The 20,132-nt window shown below is 41.3% G+C and overlaps 1 protein-coding gene across 3 annotated transcripts in view; it reads left to right on the plus strand.

Annotated features, from left to right (window-relative positions):
* CSMD1 (CUB and Sushi multiple domains 1) overlaps window positions 1–20,132 on the plus strand; it is a 2,098,967-nt gene that overhangs the window by 1,709,694 nt on the left and 369,141 nt on the right. For all 3 annotated transcript variants that reach the window (XM_003940706.3, XM_074384178.1, XM_074384179.1), the window contains one exon: window positions 2,372–2,574. In XM_003940706.3, the coding sequence (XP_003940755.2) occupies window positions 2,372–2,574 (203 nt within the window). The remainder of the gene's footprint in view (window positions 1–2,371; window positions 2,575–20,132) is intronic.

Raw genomic sequence — 20,132 nt, forward strand, 5'->3', positions numbered from 1 at the left:
TCCCAGCTACTCAGGAGGCTGAGGCAGGAGAATTGCCTGAACCCAGGAGACAGAGGTTGCGGTGAGCCGAGATCGCGCCATTGCACTCCAGCCTGGGAAACAAGAGCGAAACTCCATCTCAAAAAAAAAAAAAAAAGAAAAAAAAAAAAAGAAAGTGATACAAACACATACATTGCAAGTGATATGTAACATGTAACTACTCCTTTTTTTTTTCTTAGTTGGAGTCTTGCTCTGTTGTCCAGGCTGGAGTATAGTAGCACAATCTTGGCTCACTGCAACCTCTGCCTCCTGGATTCAACTGATTCTCCTGCCTCAGCCTCCTGAGTAGCTGGGACTAGAGGCACATGCAACCATGCCCTGCTAATTTTTTTTGTATTTTTAGTAGAGATGTGGTTTCACCATGTTCGCCAGAATGGTCTTGATCTCCTGACCGCATATCTGCCCTCCTCAGTCTCCCAAAGAGCTGGGATTACAAGCATGAGCCACTGGGCCCAGCCATAACTACTGTTAAACACATTAGTACTATATATTGTTTAGGGATATGTGTTTGTGTGTGTATATATATATATAGATAGATAGATAGATAGATATACATATGTATAAAAAAGCTGTGTGTATATATATACATATTTATATATACATATATATGTGTATGTAAAGATATGTGTATGTATATACACATGTGTATACATATATATGTGCATGTAAATATATATACACATATATGTATGTATATTTACATGCACATATATATGTATATACATACACAGAAATATGTATGTATATACAGACATTTACATACATATATATTTACATACACATATGTGTATATACATACACACATATGAAGCTTATGAAAATATAAATGGGAATATTATATCACAGCTTCACAATGTGTGATAAGAGAAAGAACCAATGATTTGGTGGAATGGAGGCAAAAAATGGCTGCATGTATAAGATTTTATTGATAAAAAATTCTGAGCTGGGTGTGGTGGCTCATACCTATAATCCCAGCATTTTGGGAAGCCGAGGCACATGGACACCTGAGGTCAGGAGTTCAAGACCAGCCTAGTCAACATGGTGAAATCCCATCTCTACTATAAATACTAAATAATAATAATAATAACTGGACATGACAGCTGATGCCTGTAATCTGAGCTACTCGGGAGGCTGAGGCAGGAACATCACTTGAACCCAGGAGGCAGAGGTTGCAGTGAGCCGAGATCATGTCACTGGACTGCAGCCTGGGGGACAGAGAGAGACTTTGTCTCAAAAAAACAATTCTGAAGCAAACAGGACAAAATGTTAACATTGGTGGCAGTAGGAAAATAAAGGTGTGCTGTCTGTTGTACTTTTCTCTATATTTAATAGTTTATTTTCTATCCGCTGTACTTTTCTCTGCGTTTAGTGGTTTATCTCTATTATTTTAAAAATACACCATACATTGCATGCCTTACACAGGATGAGATAGGTGTTTTCTTTCAATATGTAATACGTGCAAAACAAAGAAGTTGAGGTTTGTGGGTAGTTTTTTGTTTGTCGTCTACTGTGAGTTTACCATCCTTGCAGTCGATGTGCAATAAACAGTAAATAAAAAACTGTAAATCAGACCCATTCAGGACATACAAAAAGTATTTTTGTGATTTAGCGAAATCCTTTTTACTTCAATGGCCATAAATAGGACTACATATATCCTGCTGCCTGTGAATATAAGTCCCTTAGGCATGGAGATTTTTAAATCATTCTGAAAAAATACCTGAAAGTCTAACAGAAGTATTCCAAAATTTTATAAAGAAGAGAGTTTATATTACCCATTTTTGCCTTTGTGTTGGTATTTCAAATAATGACTTTTTAAATATAATTTTTAGAAACAAGTACAACACAAGAGCAGACCTTTCGGGAATAGTAGGAAAGGTTCTTCTGGCGTCATCTTCCTCTGCGCAAGCTTCTTTCTCCTGGTGTGGCTGCTACCACCTAGCGGAGCACTGCATGAACAACACTGATGTGCGCCAAACCTGACTTCGATCTCCTTCAAACACATCTATCAATGTCAAACTTATATTTGGTTCGTGTGCCGCAGAAGGCTTAAATTATAAAGAGATCTGGAGGTCTCAAAAGGAATCCTTTTATCCTAAAATGGATCGCTCAGCATCTAGCTCAGCTGTCTCTCTGCGTCCATGACAGAGTGAGGTCCCGTGTGCTTTATCCTGATTTACACTCATGAATTTACTTCTGTGAGCCGTGCTCTCCTCATCCTTCATTGTCAGACAGTACCGAGGCACATTTTGCTGGGGTTTTGCTCACATTTACAGCTTTGTGGTCAGGACATGCTCGGGCATGGGAAATAGTGCTACTGTGTTCTCTCTTGCAGCCTCCATTTCATTGTTTTTGACACGGAGATGGCTCACGACATCCTCAAGGTCTGGGATGGGCCGGTGGACAGCGACATCCTGCTGAAGGAGTGGAGTGGCTCTGCCCTTCCGGAGGACATCCACAGCACCTTCAACTCACTCACCCTGCAGTTTGACAGCGACTTCTTCATCAGCAAGTCTGGCTTCTCCATCCAGTTCTCAAGTAGGTGGCACAGCTTCCTTCTTCTTTACCTTGACCTCAGAGTCTTGCCATGAACACGGCACTCCCTCCCTTCATATTCCCCAGCGTCTTTTTACACAGATGCAATTTGTTGAGCCTAATTCGAAGTTAGGAAGACACGTGTCGCAGAGGAGAAGCGTTCCCTTCCCCCATTGCCGGGTTCATGGTTGAGGCCACGCTAACAGAAGCCAGGTTAACAAGAGAAAAGCGTAACCATATTTATTTGATGTGCGTTTTGCATGACAGTGGAACCTTCAGAAATGGAGGCCCAGAGAAAGAGAGAAAATTGTGTGTTATAATGGACAGTTGTGCAGAAGTATGATTAGAGGATGAAAAGGTAGGATTTAGTGGTGATAAGCCAGGAGGAACTTAAAAGGCTTCTTGTGTCTCTGTGTCATTCCTTTCCTCTGGGTCCTGGGAGTGCCCCTCTGGAATGAAGGTTTTATGAGCTACTTCTGAGGAAGGCCAGGGGATTATTCTATGGCCTGCTTCAGGGCAGAAGGACAAGCAGAGACGAGTCTGGCTTTCTTCCTTCTGCGGTTTCCTCAAAACTACGTATTTTGTAGTGATGTGTTCTGAACACGGTCAATATCAAAGGAAAAATTCGTCTGAAATTTTGTTCATCGTAAGATCAGGACAGGCAGTGGACCCACTTAGTTATATGGAAAAATATATATGACTTTAAAGGTTTCAGTTAGTAAATTTCTGGACTTGAATGCAAGACAGACGTGGGTCTCTGCATAAATGTGGAGTCTGTCTTCAGTGTTCCCCTAACCCAGCCCTGGTTCCAGGTTCCCTGCTTGCCCCCATCTGGCTCTTTATGTAATGAAGTCTCTGTGCAAACAACCTGCTAATCAAACACACTTTGATTCTTTACTGGCAACTTCCCTTTTCAGGATAGTCCTTGAATTTTTTCGCACCTTTGGGACAAAGTTACAAGGAGCTAATATGACAGAGGAACCTCTGCTGAATTGCTAGTGGAAAACCACATTTGCACACACAAACTATTGTCTCCTAATGACAGTTCCCATCTTTGCTGTCTAGCCCATTTTTAATGGAAGGTTTCCAAAGAAGGAAGAAGTGGAGATACTTTGTGGCAGTTGAGCCTTTTAGTGCCCTTCAGGGGGCACCTGGAGAAATGCCATACAATTGGGCGCACACAAGGTCAGCCATCATCGTAAAACGAGTGGAATTTGCACACAAACACATTCAGACACAATTTATCTCTTGGCAGGTCACTGGCAAGTCATATTTAGGATTTACATAAGAAAATGAACAGGTCAATTTAATGCTTTAAAAGGTTGCTATTAAAATCAAGATTATAGTCTGCGGGATTTCTTACCTCTGGTTTCATGGTGCTCTGAAGCAGTAATTTGCGGACATGTGCCTGTGGAATGGTACTTGTGCATAATAAAATTTTCACTGGTCTTTCACAAAAATATGAAAATGTTCCAGCTATCCTGCCTTGGGAAAAAAATTTCCTTTACTCCAAAATTATATCATTCTTGCTTTTTGTTGTGATATAAAGTCTTCCTAATCTTCTGAAATGGTGGCAAGAGCAGATGGTAGATTTGTGATTTATTGACCTTATTTGGCAAAACAAAAAAGTTGAGAAAGTTACGAGATGATGTTTGTTTTCCTCTTCTTTTCATTCTGTATTCTCTAGATATTTTTTTTCCAACAGGCTTTATTTTTTTAGAGTAGTTTTGGTGTCACAGTAAGATCGAGTGGAAGGCCCAGAGTTCCCATGTGGCCTCTGTCCACTGCACAGCACATAGCCTCTTCCACTGTCAGCGTCCCCACAGAGTGGCCCATTTGTTGCAATAAATGAACCGGCATTGACCCATCATTGTCAGCTGATAGCCACAATTTTCTCAGGGCTCACTTTTGGTGTTAGTATATTACTATATTAGTCCATTTCCATAGTGCTATAAAGAACTACCTGAGATGGGGTAATTTATCAAGAAAAGAGGTTCAATTGACTTGCAGCTCAGCAGGCTATACAGAAGGCATGGCTGGGGAGGCATCAGGAAACTTACAATCATGGCGGAAGGGGAGGGGGAAGCAGGCACATCTTCCACTGCAGGAGAAGAGGGAAGAGAGAGTGAAGGGAGCAGGTGCTGCATGCTTTTAAACAACCAGATCTCTTGAGAACTCTATCACAAGACAGCACTGTGGGATGGTGCTAAAGCATTATAAACCACCTTCATTATCTAATCACCCCTCCAGGCCCTACCTCCAGCACTAGAGATGATAATTCAGACTGGGTAGGGACACAGATCCAGACCGTATCAATGAGTTCAGACAGCATCACGTAGAGTAGTTTCCCTGCCCTGACAATCCCCTCTGTTCTGCCGATTCATCCCTCCCTTCCTCCTGATTCCTGGCCATCACTCCTTTTTGACTGTCTGCACAGTTCTGTCTTTTACACAGAGTCACAGAGTTAGAACCATACAGTGTTGTCTTCTTTCACTTAGTAAGATGCTTTCAAGCTCCAAGTCTTTTTATGACTCTATGGATCATTTCTTTTTAGCACTGAATAATATTCTGTTGTCTGGATGTACCAGTTTATTTACTTCTTTCCCCCCCCATGAGAAAGAGTCTTACTTTGTTATCCAGGCTGGAGTGCAGTGGCATGATCTTGGCTCACTTCAGCCTCTGTGTCCTGGGTTTCAGGGATTCCCCTGCCTCAGCCTTCCCAGTAGCTGTGATGAGAGACATGCACCACCACGCCCGGGTAATTTTTGTATTTTAATAGAGACAGGGTTTTACTATGTTGGCCAGGCTGGTCTCAAACTCCTGACCTCAGGTGATCCACCTACCTCGCCTCCCAAAGTGCTGGGATTACAGGCGTGAGCCACCGTGCCCAACCTATTTACCCATTTTCTTATTGAAGGACATCTAGGTTGCTTCCAGGTTTTGGCAATTATGCCTAATGCTGCTGTAAACATCTGTGTGCAGATTTTTGTGTGGACTTAAGTTTTCAATTCACCTCAGTAGATATCAAAGAAGAAGTTTCCTGGATTGTGAGAAAATAATGCACTTCATTTTATTCCTGGCCTTTTAAAATCTTCCTGTTTTAAAAATGATTGTTGAGGCTGGGCACGTGGCTCAAGCCTGTAATCCCAGCACTTTGGGAGGCCGAGGCGGGTGGATCACGAGGTCAAGAGATCGAGACCATCCTGGTCAACATGGTGAAACCCCGTTTCTACTAAAAACACAAAAAATTAGCTGGGCATGGTGGCGCGTGCCTGTAATCCCAGCTACTCAGGAGGCTGAGGCAGGAGAATTGCCTGAACCCAGGAGGCGGAGGTTGCGATGAGCCGAGATCGTGCCATTGCACTCCAGCCTGGGTAACAAGAGCGAAACTCCGTCTCAAAAAAAAAAAAAAAAAAAAAAAAAAAAAAAAAAAAAAGATTGTTGAAACCCAGCAGTCACTTCCTTTTCTGTGTTTCATTATGACTGTCTCTTTTCGGAAAACATCCTCCTAATTGGGGTAGAAAAAAAAAAAAAAAGAAGACCCTTTATTACAATTGTTTGAGGATCATGGACATGTTTCTTCTCATATAATTAATTAATATATTAATATTTAGGAAGAAATAAGTATGAAGACACTGTAAAAGTTTCTATAGAAATGACACTTGCTTACTTTTCTTTTACTCAGCTTTCCATCTGTACTAATTTGAGTCATATGAAAGTGTCATTTTGGTACATAAAAATGATTGGATGTTGGCAATTTCACATGGTTTAATTTAACACTTAAATAGGATCGATCCCTCCAGCCCTATTACTCGTTAATAAATCCCAATTCGGGTATAAATTCTGAGAAATATTTGTTTAAGGGACAGAATATAACATTGACTCTGAAACATTTAAATGAAGGAGTTTCTGCAAGATTCTCTTTAAAAGTTTATTGAAAGGAAAAACAAGATATAAAAGCTTAGAATGGTACCACATTTAAAAAGCATAGTCTAGACTGTAACTCAGGAAATGTAAGTTTCTATCTTGACCTCTAATGCTTTGAGACTGACCTTTAATCTCTGTTATTTTTACTTTATTTATGAAATGAGGATACAGTATCAATTTCTAAGGACATTTCTGTCTTCCAGAATTCTACCCTGTATGCCGTTTGTTTGCCCTTTGACCCCCAAATCTACTATTTTTGTGCTCCTTTAACTATTCTGTGGCTCTCAAGGCAAACCTGTTTTGGGTTATTTTAATAAGAAACTCCAGCAAGGGTGGAGAGATGGGATAGGAGAGTGTGCCAGGGCACAGAGGTCCTGTACCGCTCTGCTCAGGTACCCCGGAGACCGCTGTGCCCCTTGATCAACATGGACTGCTTTGCTCCAGCTGCTAGATTTACCATCTCCTTCCAGATTTCTGTGCTAATTCCACGTAACCTTCCTGAGGCAGTTCTGCTCTGTGTCCCCACCCAAATCTCACCTTGAATTGTTAGCCCCATAATCCCTTTGTGTCAAGGATGGGACCAGGTTGATGTGATTGGGTCATGAGGGCAGTTCTTCTCATGTTCTTCTCAAGACCATGAGTCAGTCTCATGAGATCTGTTGGTTTTATAAGTGTCTGGCTTTTCCCCTGCTTGCACTTCTCTTTTTTGCCACCCTGTAAAGAAAGTGCTTTGCTTCCCCTTCAACTTCCACCATGATTGTAAGTTTCCTGAGGCCTCCCCAGCCATGCTGAACTAGGAGTCAATTAAACCTCTTTCTTTTATACATTACCCTGTCTCAGATGTGTCTTTATTAGCTACCTGAGAAACGACTAATAAAATTCCTTCTTTCTAGAATTTCCAAACCCAGCCTTAGGCAAGAAACTCTCAAATCATCTCACTGGGACTGTGTCATATGTGTCATTTGGGATTTTAAATAATGTAGTTCTGTAAAGGACCTTAACAAGCATATGAAATGGCCATGAATGTGCTACCATCTTGGGTTTAAAATAAAAATCATTTTCCTAAGACCAATTTTATCCAATTCTAGCTTCCATGCATTTAAGTTGACAAGAAATCTAATACTAGTTGTTTTTTCAAACCTGCTGCCAGTTGTGGATTGCCAGGGAATTGCAGGATGATCTGGCATGGCAAGAACAGAGAAGTGCCTCTGCACTGGTCTTTGTGTTCCTTCTTGCTCTTATTTGGGGGCCTGGCTCTGATTTGGGGGCATTGCTCTGTGCAGCCACAGTTAAGCATCTCATGTGGTTCTCTCTAAGGATGTCGGGCTGGAGCTCGAAGACCTGCTCTGATCACCCCAAAGCCAGTCATTCATTACTCTCCACAAAACGTAGCTTGCCACTTCTGGGAACCAGTGAGACTGTGGCACCAGTCTCCATTTCCCTGGGAACCTGATAAACATTTGACTCCTACACGTGGGGTAAATTACATGCCCAGGTTTTCTAGTTTTAGTAAAGAAGGTTCTGATAAAACTCCTCAGTCATAATTAACAAACTGGCCCATGGGTGTGTCGCAGTGGCTCATGCTTGTAATCCCAGCACTTTGGGAGGCCAAGGTGGGCAGATCACCTGCGGTTGGGACCAGTCTGACCAACATGGAGAAACCCCATCTCTACTAAAAATACAAAATTAGCTAGACGTGGTAGCACATGCCCGTACTCCCAGCTACCCAGGAAGCTGAGGCAGGAGAATCACTGGAACCTGAGAGTCAGAGGTTGCAGTGAGCTGAGATCACACAATTGCACTCCAGCCTGGGCAACAAGAATCAAACTCTGTCAAAAGAAGAAAAAAAAAAAAGAAAGAAAGGAAAGAAAGAGAGAGATAGAAAGAAAGAGAAAGAGGAGAGAGAAAGAGAGAGAAGAAAAAAGGAAAGAAAAAAGGAAGGAAGAGAAAGAAGAATAAAGGGGAAAAAAGGAAGGAAGGAAGGAAAATAAAGGAAAGAAAGAAAGAAAGGGTGTGGGAGAGGGAAGTAAACTGTCCCAAGAACCTGCTTCATTGCCGGAAGAAACGGGGCTGTTTTGTGCCCCTCACTCCACTCGCCTTCCCCCTGTCACTGGGGAAGCCAGCCATGAAACTAAATCAAGCTGGTATCTTTCCAAGCAAAAGACCTCAAACTCTTTACGAAGTGCAAAAGAGCCTATCCATTACACCCAAGAAGTCTTCACTATTCTTTTGTAGGTGGGAGGATGGAAGTCTCTCTTTTATTGTCTTTGTGAACCCTCGGACAATTAAAAAAAAAAAAGAAAAGTAACTTTGCCTATGAATTAGGTCATGTTGTGATTTACAATACATACTAATTTTATAATTTAAAGCATTGGAATTAGTTATTACTTTAAAAATTTTTTAACAGAACTTAAAAAGAAATGTTTTTCTTGTATAATTGATGATTTAAGTGTGGCCATTTTTGCCAAGCAAAAATGACATTTATTCAATTGTATTAAATTAGATTTCTTGGTAGGCTATTTTAACTTGATACTGTGTCAATAGAGTGAAAAAAGCATTAGAGGTCTGATTATGTTATTCAGAAAGTAGTTTTCTGAATTGTTTTCTTCTTAGAGACATTTGAATTATCAGATTTTTCTCAAGCACAGTTTGAAAGTACATTTTAAACAAGAGTTTAACGTCAGGGTTGCACTACCTCTCTGTGTTTTAATTCCATAGTAGTTTGGAGCTTTTCAAACACTTGTTTTACCATTTCTCTCTTATTGAAACACTTCCTTCAGTTGTTTTCTATCTTATCATTGTCCCCTGTTGCTCCTTATTCCAAGGCCACTCTGTCATTGGCTCTTTAGCTGATTCACATCTTTTTTCCTTTGAAACTCTAAAGAGCAGATGCCAGGAGGGCTTGTCCTTGAGTTTCCTTTCTTCTCTATCCATGTATTTTTTAGGAAGCAACAAACATGAAGACATCCATCAAAGTTTCTACAGAAGTGATACTTGTTAAGTTTTCTTTTATCCAGTTTTCCACATGCACCAATTTGAATCACATGAAATTGTCATTTGTTTAGGTAAAAAATGGTTTAATGCTGGCAATTCCATATGGTTTGAAGTAACGCTTGGGTAGAATCCATCCCCCCAATCCCATTACTAGTCAATAAATACCCAATTCTGGTACTCCTTGGGAAACACCAGCCAGCCTCCCAGCCTTCTCCCTGGAGTGTCCACCTGCCTTCTTGATGTCCTGCCTTGCTGCAGAGGTGCGGGGTGGCTACTCAGCTGTTGTTTACTCCTTTCTCAATTCTGCACCCCTTGATGTCTTCCCTGTTTTGCTGAAATAAACTATACCCTGCCAGTTTCTCAGGATGAAACTTTTAGAGCCATTTTTAGACCTCTCTCTATCTCACACCACACAAAGAATCCAACAACACATTCAGGAGGGTCCCTATTCAAAACAGATCCCAAATCTGGTTCTCCCAACCTGCGTCCTGCCAGCTTGGTCTAGGCCATTGCAGGTCTGACCTGCTCTGTGTTGCTCACGGGCGTCCTTCCTCCTGCTCTGAGTACTTTCTGGCCCACCTAAGCACAGCCACCCAGGTAAACCTTTTCGGAGGCAACTCGGGCAACACCTGACTTCTGCTCAGAACTATCCACTGTCTTCTCATCTCAGCCAGAGAGATTTCTCATTCTCCCCACTGCCAAAAATAAAGGCTACAAACCCTCCTTGAAAACATCCCCTAAGCAACTGTCAACAGCATCCTCAGTCACCATCCTCCACTCTGGCCAAGCCTCTAGAAACCTCTACTCAGATGCCAGCCTCTCCCAGCTTGGGGGTGTGTGCCTGTTACACGCTGGACTAGCCTTCCCCGCCTTGCTTGCATAATAAACACCAGTGTGCCCACATCATAGCTGAAGGTTTCTTTAGCAAAGCCAATCATGTTGTCACTTCCAGTTCCCAAACACAACGTTTATATTTCTGTAATAGTGTTTTGTCTGTTGTAGCTATCATTTTAGTAATGGACTGGGTTAAGTTACTTGAGGGCAGACAGCCTTTTTTTTTCTAGAACATGATATATCATCGATACTCAACAAGTGTTTTCTAGTTAGATATGCTTGAAAATTTTCCACACGCATAAATGTTGAAAATATGAGTATGACTTTGATTGCATAACAAAAACCTCTTCATCTATTGTAAACAATGTGCTTTGTAACTGAGTTTAGTTTAATTCAAAAATTTTAATAGTAAAGCCTTAAGGGATAAATATATAACTGTTCGTTTAATAATGATATGATTTGACTGCATCCCCACTCAAATCTCATCTTGAATTCTACCTCCCACAATTCCCACCTGTTGTGAGAGGGACCCGGTGAGAGGTAATTATGTCATGGGGGCAGGTCTTTCTTGTAATGTTCTCGTGATAGTAAGTCTCATGAGATCTGATGGTTTTATAAATGGGAGTTCCCCTGCACAAGTTCTCTCTTCCCTGCCACCATGTAAGACATGATGTTGCTCCTCATTCACCTTCTGCCATGATTGTGAGGCCTCCCCAGCCATATGCAACTGTGAGTCAGTTACACCTCTTTTCTTTATAAATTACCCAGTCTTAGTATGTCTTTATCAGCACCATGAAAACAGACTAATATAAATTGCAAAAAATTCTTTTACTTCTGGATGATTTTATAGCCAGTGTTGACAAATAGTTTAAATGCTTTTTGTATAATGTTTATAGTCAGGAGTACTTGATTTACTTTGCTTTACTTTGACTTTGATTTGTCAAGAACACATTATACCTATTTAATAAAAGGGCTATATCTTTGTTGACCTGTTCATTGTTACAATTCTTGATAAAGTTATTTTACTCTTCATCACTTGAAATTTTGATACCAGTTGGATATCAGGCAATTGTTATATAAAGTTCAGTGGTCATTTTTTAAGTAAGCATGGTTAATCATCTGATAAATTTTCTTCATTATTACTGATCTTTTTTTTTTTTTCATTGCTTTAATATAATCTTGGGGCAGGAGCGAGTGTCTACAGTGTCTAGGGAGAGGATGGAGAAAGTCCTTGCCCATCTTCCATGCCTCATGTCTACATGTGTGTTGGCGGAGTAGGGTTGTGGCCCAAGCTTCCCTTAATGTGCATTTACCTTCACTTTACTGTAAGACTAAATTTTCTCCACTAGAAATATGAGCTTTGGAGGCTCATGAGATATCCAGACCCCATTAAAGTTCCACTGTCCTGCCAACTCTGCACAGCATGTAAAACAGGAGGACATGAACTGACTACTGCAATTATGTTCATTGTAATCAGCCTAACACTTTTCATTAAATCTTAATTGCCATTTAATCATGCATAAAACTCAAGAAAATGGAGTTCGGCACACAAAGCTGACCTTTGCTCTGGGGGTTAAGTAAACGCTCAGTGTGCTGCTGTGAGCTCCCCCAGTCCCGGGGAAAATGACTCTCTGGCCATGTTGCATTCTCAGTTTTGCGAGATTAATTTCTCCGTAAGTAATGGTAGTACTGTAGCGGCGACATGATAGCTCTCCCTAATTTACGTTATTGAAAGATAATTTAATAGGTGCATTTTCATTTAAAAAAATTATTTGTTGTTTATTATGGAAGAGGCCCTTGGTGCCCGCCAATGGCAGACAGGCTGGGGCTGTTTTATGGGCGAGAACCAGCCATAAACCCATAGTTTATGGTCTGAGTTTCTCTGCAGGGTAGCACATGGCAAATGTAGCTGGAGCCATAGCTCCCCTCTGCGCTCAGCATCTTCCTCATGGGACTGGTAGAGAACTGGCCATACATTTTTATGGTTGACCACTTCGGACCATAGATCATGAAAAGCTTAAGGCCAAAGACAGCTGTATTCAGCTTTTCTTCCCGTGGCAGCCTGGCCCATGACACAGATATGAAGAACGTGTTGAGTTGATTGAAACTAAGATGCTGGTTTAGCTGAAGTTCTATGTCTTGTATTCTTTGGAATGTCAGGATTTTTGCTGTGATTTGTTTTCTCTAGTATTAGCAAGATTGATTACAAATTGAAGGAGACAGTCCAGACGTATAAAATGACACTTCTCCTATTCTTGAGGATGGAGCTTTAATACTTAATAGATTATCAGCTTCTTTCTAGAAAAATACTAACTGGATTATTGCTTATGGCCACCTTTCTGCTAAAATGAATCCAGCTCGTGTTGAAAGTGAGTTGGTCCATACCTCAGGCAACAGTCATTTCAGGCCCCCCATTCCCCAGGACCTTGGGTGTAAAATTTTCTGATGAGTCTCAAACTCCCAGTCAGCACAGGGGTAGGTAGGCAGAGGTGTGCAACATTACCTCATGGAGAAAGAAAATGGCCTCACATTTAATTGACTGGATTATCACAATGTCTTTAAAAACATGTTATTCCGACATAAATTGCTTGATTAATGAGAACACAGAAAGTGCCAGTCACTGAGACAAACATTGAGATGAACCATCTGACCACACCCTGATGGGAGAAATTCACCCTGGCCTCATTGTGTGCATGCTGGCACTGGTACAGTCATTCTGAAGTAACAGACTTACCATTTGTTATACAGTCATTCATTCTCATGTCAATTCACTCATTCACCCACGAGTACCCCATCTCTTCCTGTTGTGCCCTGAGTACCCTGTGGGCATTGGAGATCAGTGATGTGGAAAGCAAAGATGGGTGCATCCCTCATATAGCTTCCAGGAAAGGCCAACAGAGGCAACTGAGCCCGCACAGGGCAATGACGCTGGCTTCATGGGAGCCTGTTCACCTCTGGTATAATCCTCATCTCTGAGGCTCTGCCCTCTGCTCGCTCTTTGATCTCCCACCCTGGTGAGTTAGGACTCCATTTCCGATGGCCCCTGCCAGGGTCCTGCACATCCCATCGATGGTTCGCCCAGCTGGGTGGCCTCAGCCGCTGCCTCTGCAGCCTTCGACCTCCCACTCCATATCCATCATGTGCTGTGGGAGGCATGCAGTGGGCCATGGCGTGCTGGGAAGCCCGATGCCAGCCCATTGCTTTATACTGCTGCTTCTGTCTCCATCCCTGCTTCCTCACTTTATGTTGGTTCTTTGCTTTTGCTGGGACGTACTTCTTCCCTGTCAGCAGAAATTCCTTCCTCAAAAATCTAGTCTCTGATTAACGTGTTACATGCCCTTGCCCTGGGAGCTCTGTGGCCCGTCATCTGCCCGGATTCTCTCCTCCAGACTTCGGAGAGCTCCTGAGGAAACCTCACCTGGTGGCTCGTTCACCACGGTACATGCATGGCCACCAACCACACAGTCGCTCCACTGCCGTCATCTGTTTTTCTAGCAAACCCTTGCTCCAGTGCACCTTAGTATTTCAAACCTTTGCCTCTTTCCTCAAATCATCCAATGCATCAAGACCTCTTTGATATGTGATAGATGATCATGTGTGATATGATCTTGTGAGCTATGACCCAGTAGGATATCACACCTCACGAGAGGCACAGCTGTCAGGGGATTTCCCTTCATTTCCTTCCAAGGGCATGCAAGCTAGCAGTGATGGACTGTTTCTCACTCCTGTTACTTGGGAATTTTACCGCCTTTCCCAGGCGGTGCTGGTCCTCCCCGACACACTCCCGGATGGTGGTCCGCCTGCACACGTTCGCGCTGCTTGCTGCAGGGACTGCCTCTGGGTGGGGACCTCTTTCTCTCCTGATTTTCACCCTTTGCTCTCTGTGGCTTTTTACTTTTACTATTAAAATATGCTAAAGTCTCTGATATTTAAAAATGATACATAAAACTACCATCATTCACTTTTGAATGTCAGCTTGTTTCTCTTCTCTCTTTAGAACAAAACTTTATGCTGTAGTCTATGCTTGCTGTTTGCATCTCTTGACCTCTAAATTATTCTACAACCCACCAGGCTTTGTGTTTCTATACTCATCACTCTCTGATCACTGCTCTTGTTGATGTCAGAAATAACAGGCACCTCACTCAGCCAACTCAACAGTTCACCTGAGGGTGGTCCTTTTTTCTTTTTTCTTTTCTTTTTTTTTTTTTTTAAGATAAGGTCTCTATTGCTCTATTGCCAAGGCTGGAGTGCAGTGGTGTAATCTTGGCTCACTGCAACCTCTGCTTCCCAGGCTCAAGTGATTTTCGTGCCTCAGCCTCCCGAGAATCTGGAATTACAGGCATGCGCCACCACACGTGGCTAATTTGTTTTGTTTTAATTGAGATGGAGTCCCGCTTTGTCGCCCAGGCTGAAAGACAATGGTGTGATCTAGGCTCATTCCAACCTCTGCCTTCAGGGTTCAAGCGATTCTTCTGCCGCAGACTCCTGAGTAGCTGGGATTACAGGCACCTACTACCACATCCGGCTAATTTTTTCATTTTTAGTATAGAAGGGGGTTTGACATGTTGACCATACTGGTCTCAGTCTCCTGACCTCAGGTGATCTGCCTGCCTGGGCCTCCCACAGTGCTGGGATTACAGGTGTGAGCTACCTCACCTTGCCAAGGGGTCCTCTTAAAGGGCCCCTTGCAGAACTGTGGTGCTGCTGCCTCTCTGCCTTACAGCCCTCTTTCCTCGGGGTTTTCACAATCATCCCTAGGAGCCTCTTGACTGGCTGGCTGCTATTTTGCGTCTTGTCTTCTGCTTACCCTTGAGTGGCAGGTGACCTGCGAGGTTGGTCTCAGGATGTCAGGTCTGCTTTCTGCACATACTCTCTCTTTGCAAATTAATTTTCCCCCAGGCATGGACATGAATTCATAAGGTAATAACTTCAGAGCTCTCTATCTCCAGCTCTCTTCTGCCTCATGAACCTCTGAGATGCCAATTAGATAAGCTCATTTGAACGTCTTGCAGACAGCTCAAAAGTAACACATCCAAAAGTGTACCCGTCTCCATGGCCAATTGCTGAATTACTTGCTTGTGACCTCTGAGGAGATGGAGAGGCTGATCTCACCCTACGTGTCTCTTCCCCGCCTTAGCTACTGTGTACCTGGGTCTTCACCGAGTAAGACCCAAGTCTAAAGGACTGCAGAGGTTGTGACTGTGTCAAAGCCATGCTGAAGAAAAGCCATGCTGGCAGAAGGAAATGAAAAAGCTAGGCCCCGCTTTGAGAAGAAACCTCTTCAGTTCTCACTTAGGTTAGAATAAAACCCTAGCATGGCCTCACCTTGGCCAGCCTTGGGCTTCCATCTGCTTCTCCACCTTCACCCACTCCTTCAGTCTTGGTTCCTGACGGATTATTTGTTTGTTGCTTTTGAGCCTTCAGATCCCCAGGTAACAGGAGTACGCTGCTCCCTCTGTCTAAGACTCCCTCCCTTTTCCAGCCCCTTCCGTTCACATTACAAGTTGCCGTTAAACACCACTGCATTTAGGAAACATCTCTCATCCCTGAGACTAAATAAAGGCCCATTTTGATTCTTACACTCGCCCGTTCACAAGAGTCATACAAATTACCTTTATCGCGCTTGGTCGTTGCTGAATATCCTGGCGTGCCCAGGTTATACATATTTGGCACTAATTCCCGCATTTGCTGTCTGTGCCTCACATTGCATACCTAGTAGCATTTTGTCTTTGTTTGTTTTTTCGTTATTTCTTGTATATGCGTCTGTGCTTATTTTCTGATTATTTCTTATTTTTTAGTTTTTGGTTCTAGTCAGAGTGTAAATTCCTTAAATGAATTAACTGTTTTTTTGTTTTGTTTTGTTTTTGAGGCTGAGTCTCGCTCTGTTGCCCAGCTGGAGTGCCGTGGTGCAGTCTTGCTCACTGCAACCTCCACCTCCCGGGTTCAAGCAGTTATCTTGTCTCAGACCCCTGAGTAGCAGGGGCTACAGGGGCACATCATCATGCCCAGCTAAGTTTTGTACTTTTAGTAGAGATGGGGTTTCACCATGTTGGCCAGGATGATCTCGATCTCTTCACCTTATGATCCACCTGCCCTGGCCTCCCAAAGTGCTGGGATTACAGGCGTGAGCCACCACACCCAGCCAACTATTATTTTTAATATCTCTGCTCTAATATTAACAGTCCTTAAGATGGTTCTAGCTGCAAGAGCAGCTATTCAACAGATACATGTTGAATTACATTCTTAAGTTTCCTTGAGATGCTTTTACCAAATAATTTATATTCTCATTGAGGTGATTAAAATACAGGTTGGGTACAGATCCCAGTAATATACTTGGCAGCATTTACCATTATTAAAGAAATACAAGCTGTACCAATGTTAGCAGTTCTGACACTGAGTACAAGAAAAATGTGTAACAGAAAAGTCTGTAGTGTATGCACACACACAGACACACACACACACACACAATTAGTATAATTTTAGAGTAGGCACTCTTTCTGGCCTATGGTTTAGCTTCATCTTTGCCAGCTATGTAACCTTATTATGTAGATTAAACTCTAGTAGCAATAATTTCCTAGTTAATTAGATTAAATTAGGGTATAATATTCTTTTTACCACCCCACAATTTTGACAAGTACTTCCCTCAAAAGTGCGAAACACAAAAGCTATTTTATTTATAAGTTTTCTCCAAGTATAAATCATTGTTAATATTTATTCTCTGTTCCAGAGGCATATCAGCTCAAGGGAAGCATTATGTGATAAATGATTCACTCTGCAGTTCTCAAATTAGACTTTTCCCTCTCTTTGGCCTCCTGATCACCCCACTCAATTCAAACTGACAGAAGTAAGATTCTCTTGACACGTTTTTGGCAAAAAGGCATCCAGAGAGTGGAATTTTGACTTAGAAACAGGAGAAGATAGAACACAAGTAAATTTCACTTTATCATGCTAATGTTACCATAGCAGATCTTCACATTACTACGCCACCTGGGGTTTCCATAACACATTGAAATTGTAAATCAGGCACTTACTGTTGATAAAGAACACTGGTGAATTTGCAGAGAATGTTTCATAAGAAATCTAATAACTATTTCCTCACCTCAAGTCTGCCTTGTGTTAGTATACAGATTTTTATTGTTCATACCTACTAGAAAGTTGGGAATCAGTTTAATCATACTACTGAGGTGAATAAATGTTTAGAAGAGGATCCTTGGAAAATGAAGTTTGGTTTTTCATTTTTATTATTAAAAATTTGGTTTTCATTATTTAAAAAACTAAAGTCTCTTTGAATAAATGAATCATCTTTTACTTTTATGAGGATGCAAAAAGTAGAATTTTACACTGCATTAAAAGTTTAAATGTTAGCATTGCTATTAGAGTTTGTAAAATAACTTTAAATACTGTACTCTTTTTAGACATCAAAGAAGAAACATACTTGCTTTCCCCACAGATGTCTGGACTTCACATGATGAAGGCAAAACTGTTAGTGTTTTTAGGTCAGAGAAGTCGCAATTTATTTATTAAAGCAAGTTAGTTGGCTTTACAATACAATCTTAAGAACTTAATTAGGATAAGTGATTCAAACACTATTGTGAACAGTAGTAACCTATCATATTTTTATGTTATACGTTTTCTGATTTGGGTAACTATATGGTATCCATCTCTCAAAAATATAGTTTTATACTAAAAATATTAGAACATTTATTTGTAAGAGGTTTAAAAGATGACTTGAACTTATGACCAAAAATGAATACTTACTATATATCAGTAATGTTATTGTTCTAATAATTGGTTATAAAGCTCTTTGAATTAATTTGAGATAAACAATGATCCAGGATATCAACATATAAATAGGGGAGTCAGAATATAAGTGTAAAAGTAGATGAAGCAAGACTGGGCACGGTGGCTCACACCTCTTATTCCAGCACTTTGGCAGGCCGAGGCGGGCCGATCACTTGAGGCCAGGAATTCGAGACCAGCCTGACCAACGTGGTGAAACACTGTCTCATCTAAAAACACAAAAATTAGCCGGCATGTCAGTGCACACCCGTAATCCCAGGTGCTCAGGAGGCTGAGGGAGGAGAATTGCTTGAACCCAGGAGGCAGGGGTTGCAGTGAACTGAGATCTCACCACTGCACTCTAACCTGGGTGACAGAACAGAACTCTTTCTGAATGAATGAATGAATGAATGAATGACAGTTGATAAAGCAAGAGAAAACATCTAAGGACAATTATTACACAAAGTAGGTAACGTCTGAATTCAAAAATGAGAATCTGTGGGCCAGGGACATTTATTGCCTAGCTTAATAACTGTAATGTCAGTAATATGTCTTGAATATTATGTCTTTTTATTTAATTAACAAAAAAATTTTCATGGAATTCTGACTGAATTTTCACTTGCAATGAAGTTCACATTCCCTCTCATACAAAATAAAAGTAATTTGTTTCTGTTACATACATTTCTATATATTGTAGAAATCATTTAGACTTGTTTGATAGGTATGCTTGATGTCATGTTTTCATAGCTGTTAAGTACACACTAAACTTACTAAAGCACATTTTCCACTTTGAAACATTACAACGAATTCTTGAGGGGCAGATCGCACCGGGCATTTCATGTTGGCTTGAATAATAGCACTATTTCTCTCTATACCTCTGCTTCAATACCTGCGCTTCCACTGAAAGACTACAGTCTTTCATATTTTGAGAGGTTTTAACATGTCCGTCTAGGGAATCCTTGTCCTTTGATTTTATTCTTTTTTTTCCTTCTGGCCCAATGTAATAGCATTTATAGAGCCTCTTGGGTAAGCAGTAATTGTGTTAACTGGAAAGGACACTTTGTTTGGTTTAATATTTGTTATTATTCCAAGAGAATGGTCATTATCCCCAGCAATGGGTGATCCTGAAAATGGATATTGTCATCTTCAGATTTACCAATATTTGCCAGGAATTTCACAATCAGGAAATTCATATTGTCTTCTGTCATGAAGGTATATTCAGAAACACATGATTTCTGTGGCACTTCTTGGCAATGTTTTAATCTCTTTGAATTTTGAAATTAACTATGTGAGTATATATACTTTCATAAGAACATAATTTTAGAAGTAAAATGGTTTGCATTCACTGTCCACAATTCAAGTGAATACCGCAACTCAGATATATATATATATATATATATATAACTTTTACTTTATGAATTGAACCCTTTTTACTATGAGGTAATCATAGATCCTCTTAGAGGGGCAAGAGATAAAACAGAGAGACCTGGTGCATTCTTTACGCAGCTTCCCCCAGGAGTAGCATTTTCTAGAACTAGAGTTCACCATCACAGCCCACGTGCTGGACATTGACACTGTCAGTAAGCAGAACATTTCCACCAGCAGGAGGATCCCACGGGCTGCTCTCTGATCCCCATCCTCCTCAGCCCCCATCCCTTCTTCATTCCTGGCAGCCGTTCATCTGTCCTCTACTTCTAGCCTCTTGATCATTTCACAAATGTTCTGTGGAGGGAATCAGGCAGTATGTCACCTCTTGGATTGACCTCTTTATTGAGTACCTTTCCGTAGGTGCCGATGGTGCCAGCTTGTTGCATGCATCCGTGGTGTATCCCTTTAGATTCCTGCAAAGAGCTCCAGGGATTGGAGGCAGCCATTGGTTTAATCATTCACCACTGAAGGACACCTGGGTGGTTTCCAGTTTGAGGCTCCTATAAGTAGAGCTGTGATGAATATGCATGTGCAGGTTTTCTTCTTTTAATTATTATTATTATTATTATTATTATTATTATTGTTATTATTCTGTAAGT

This window comes from Saimiri boliviensis, chromosome 13 (assembly GCF_048565385.1).
Source record: "Saimiri boliviensis isolate mSaiBol1 chromosome 13, mSaiBol1.pri, whole genome shotgun sequence".
Classification (NCBI taxonomy): domain Eukaryota; kingdom Metazoa; phylum Chordata; class Mammalia; order Primates; family Cebidae; genus Saimiri; species Saimiri boliviensis.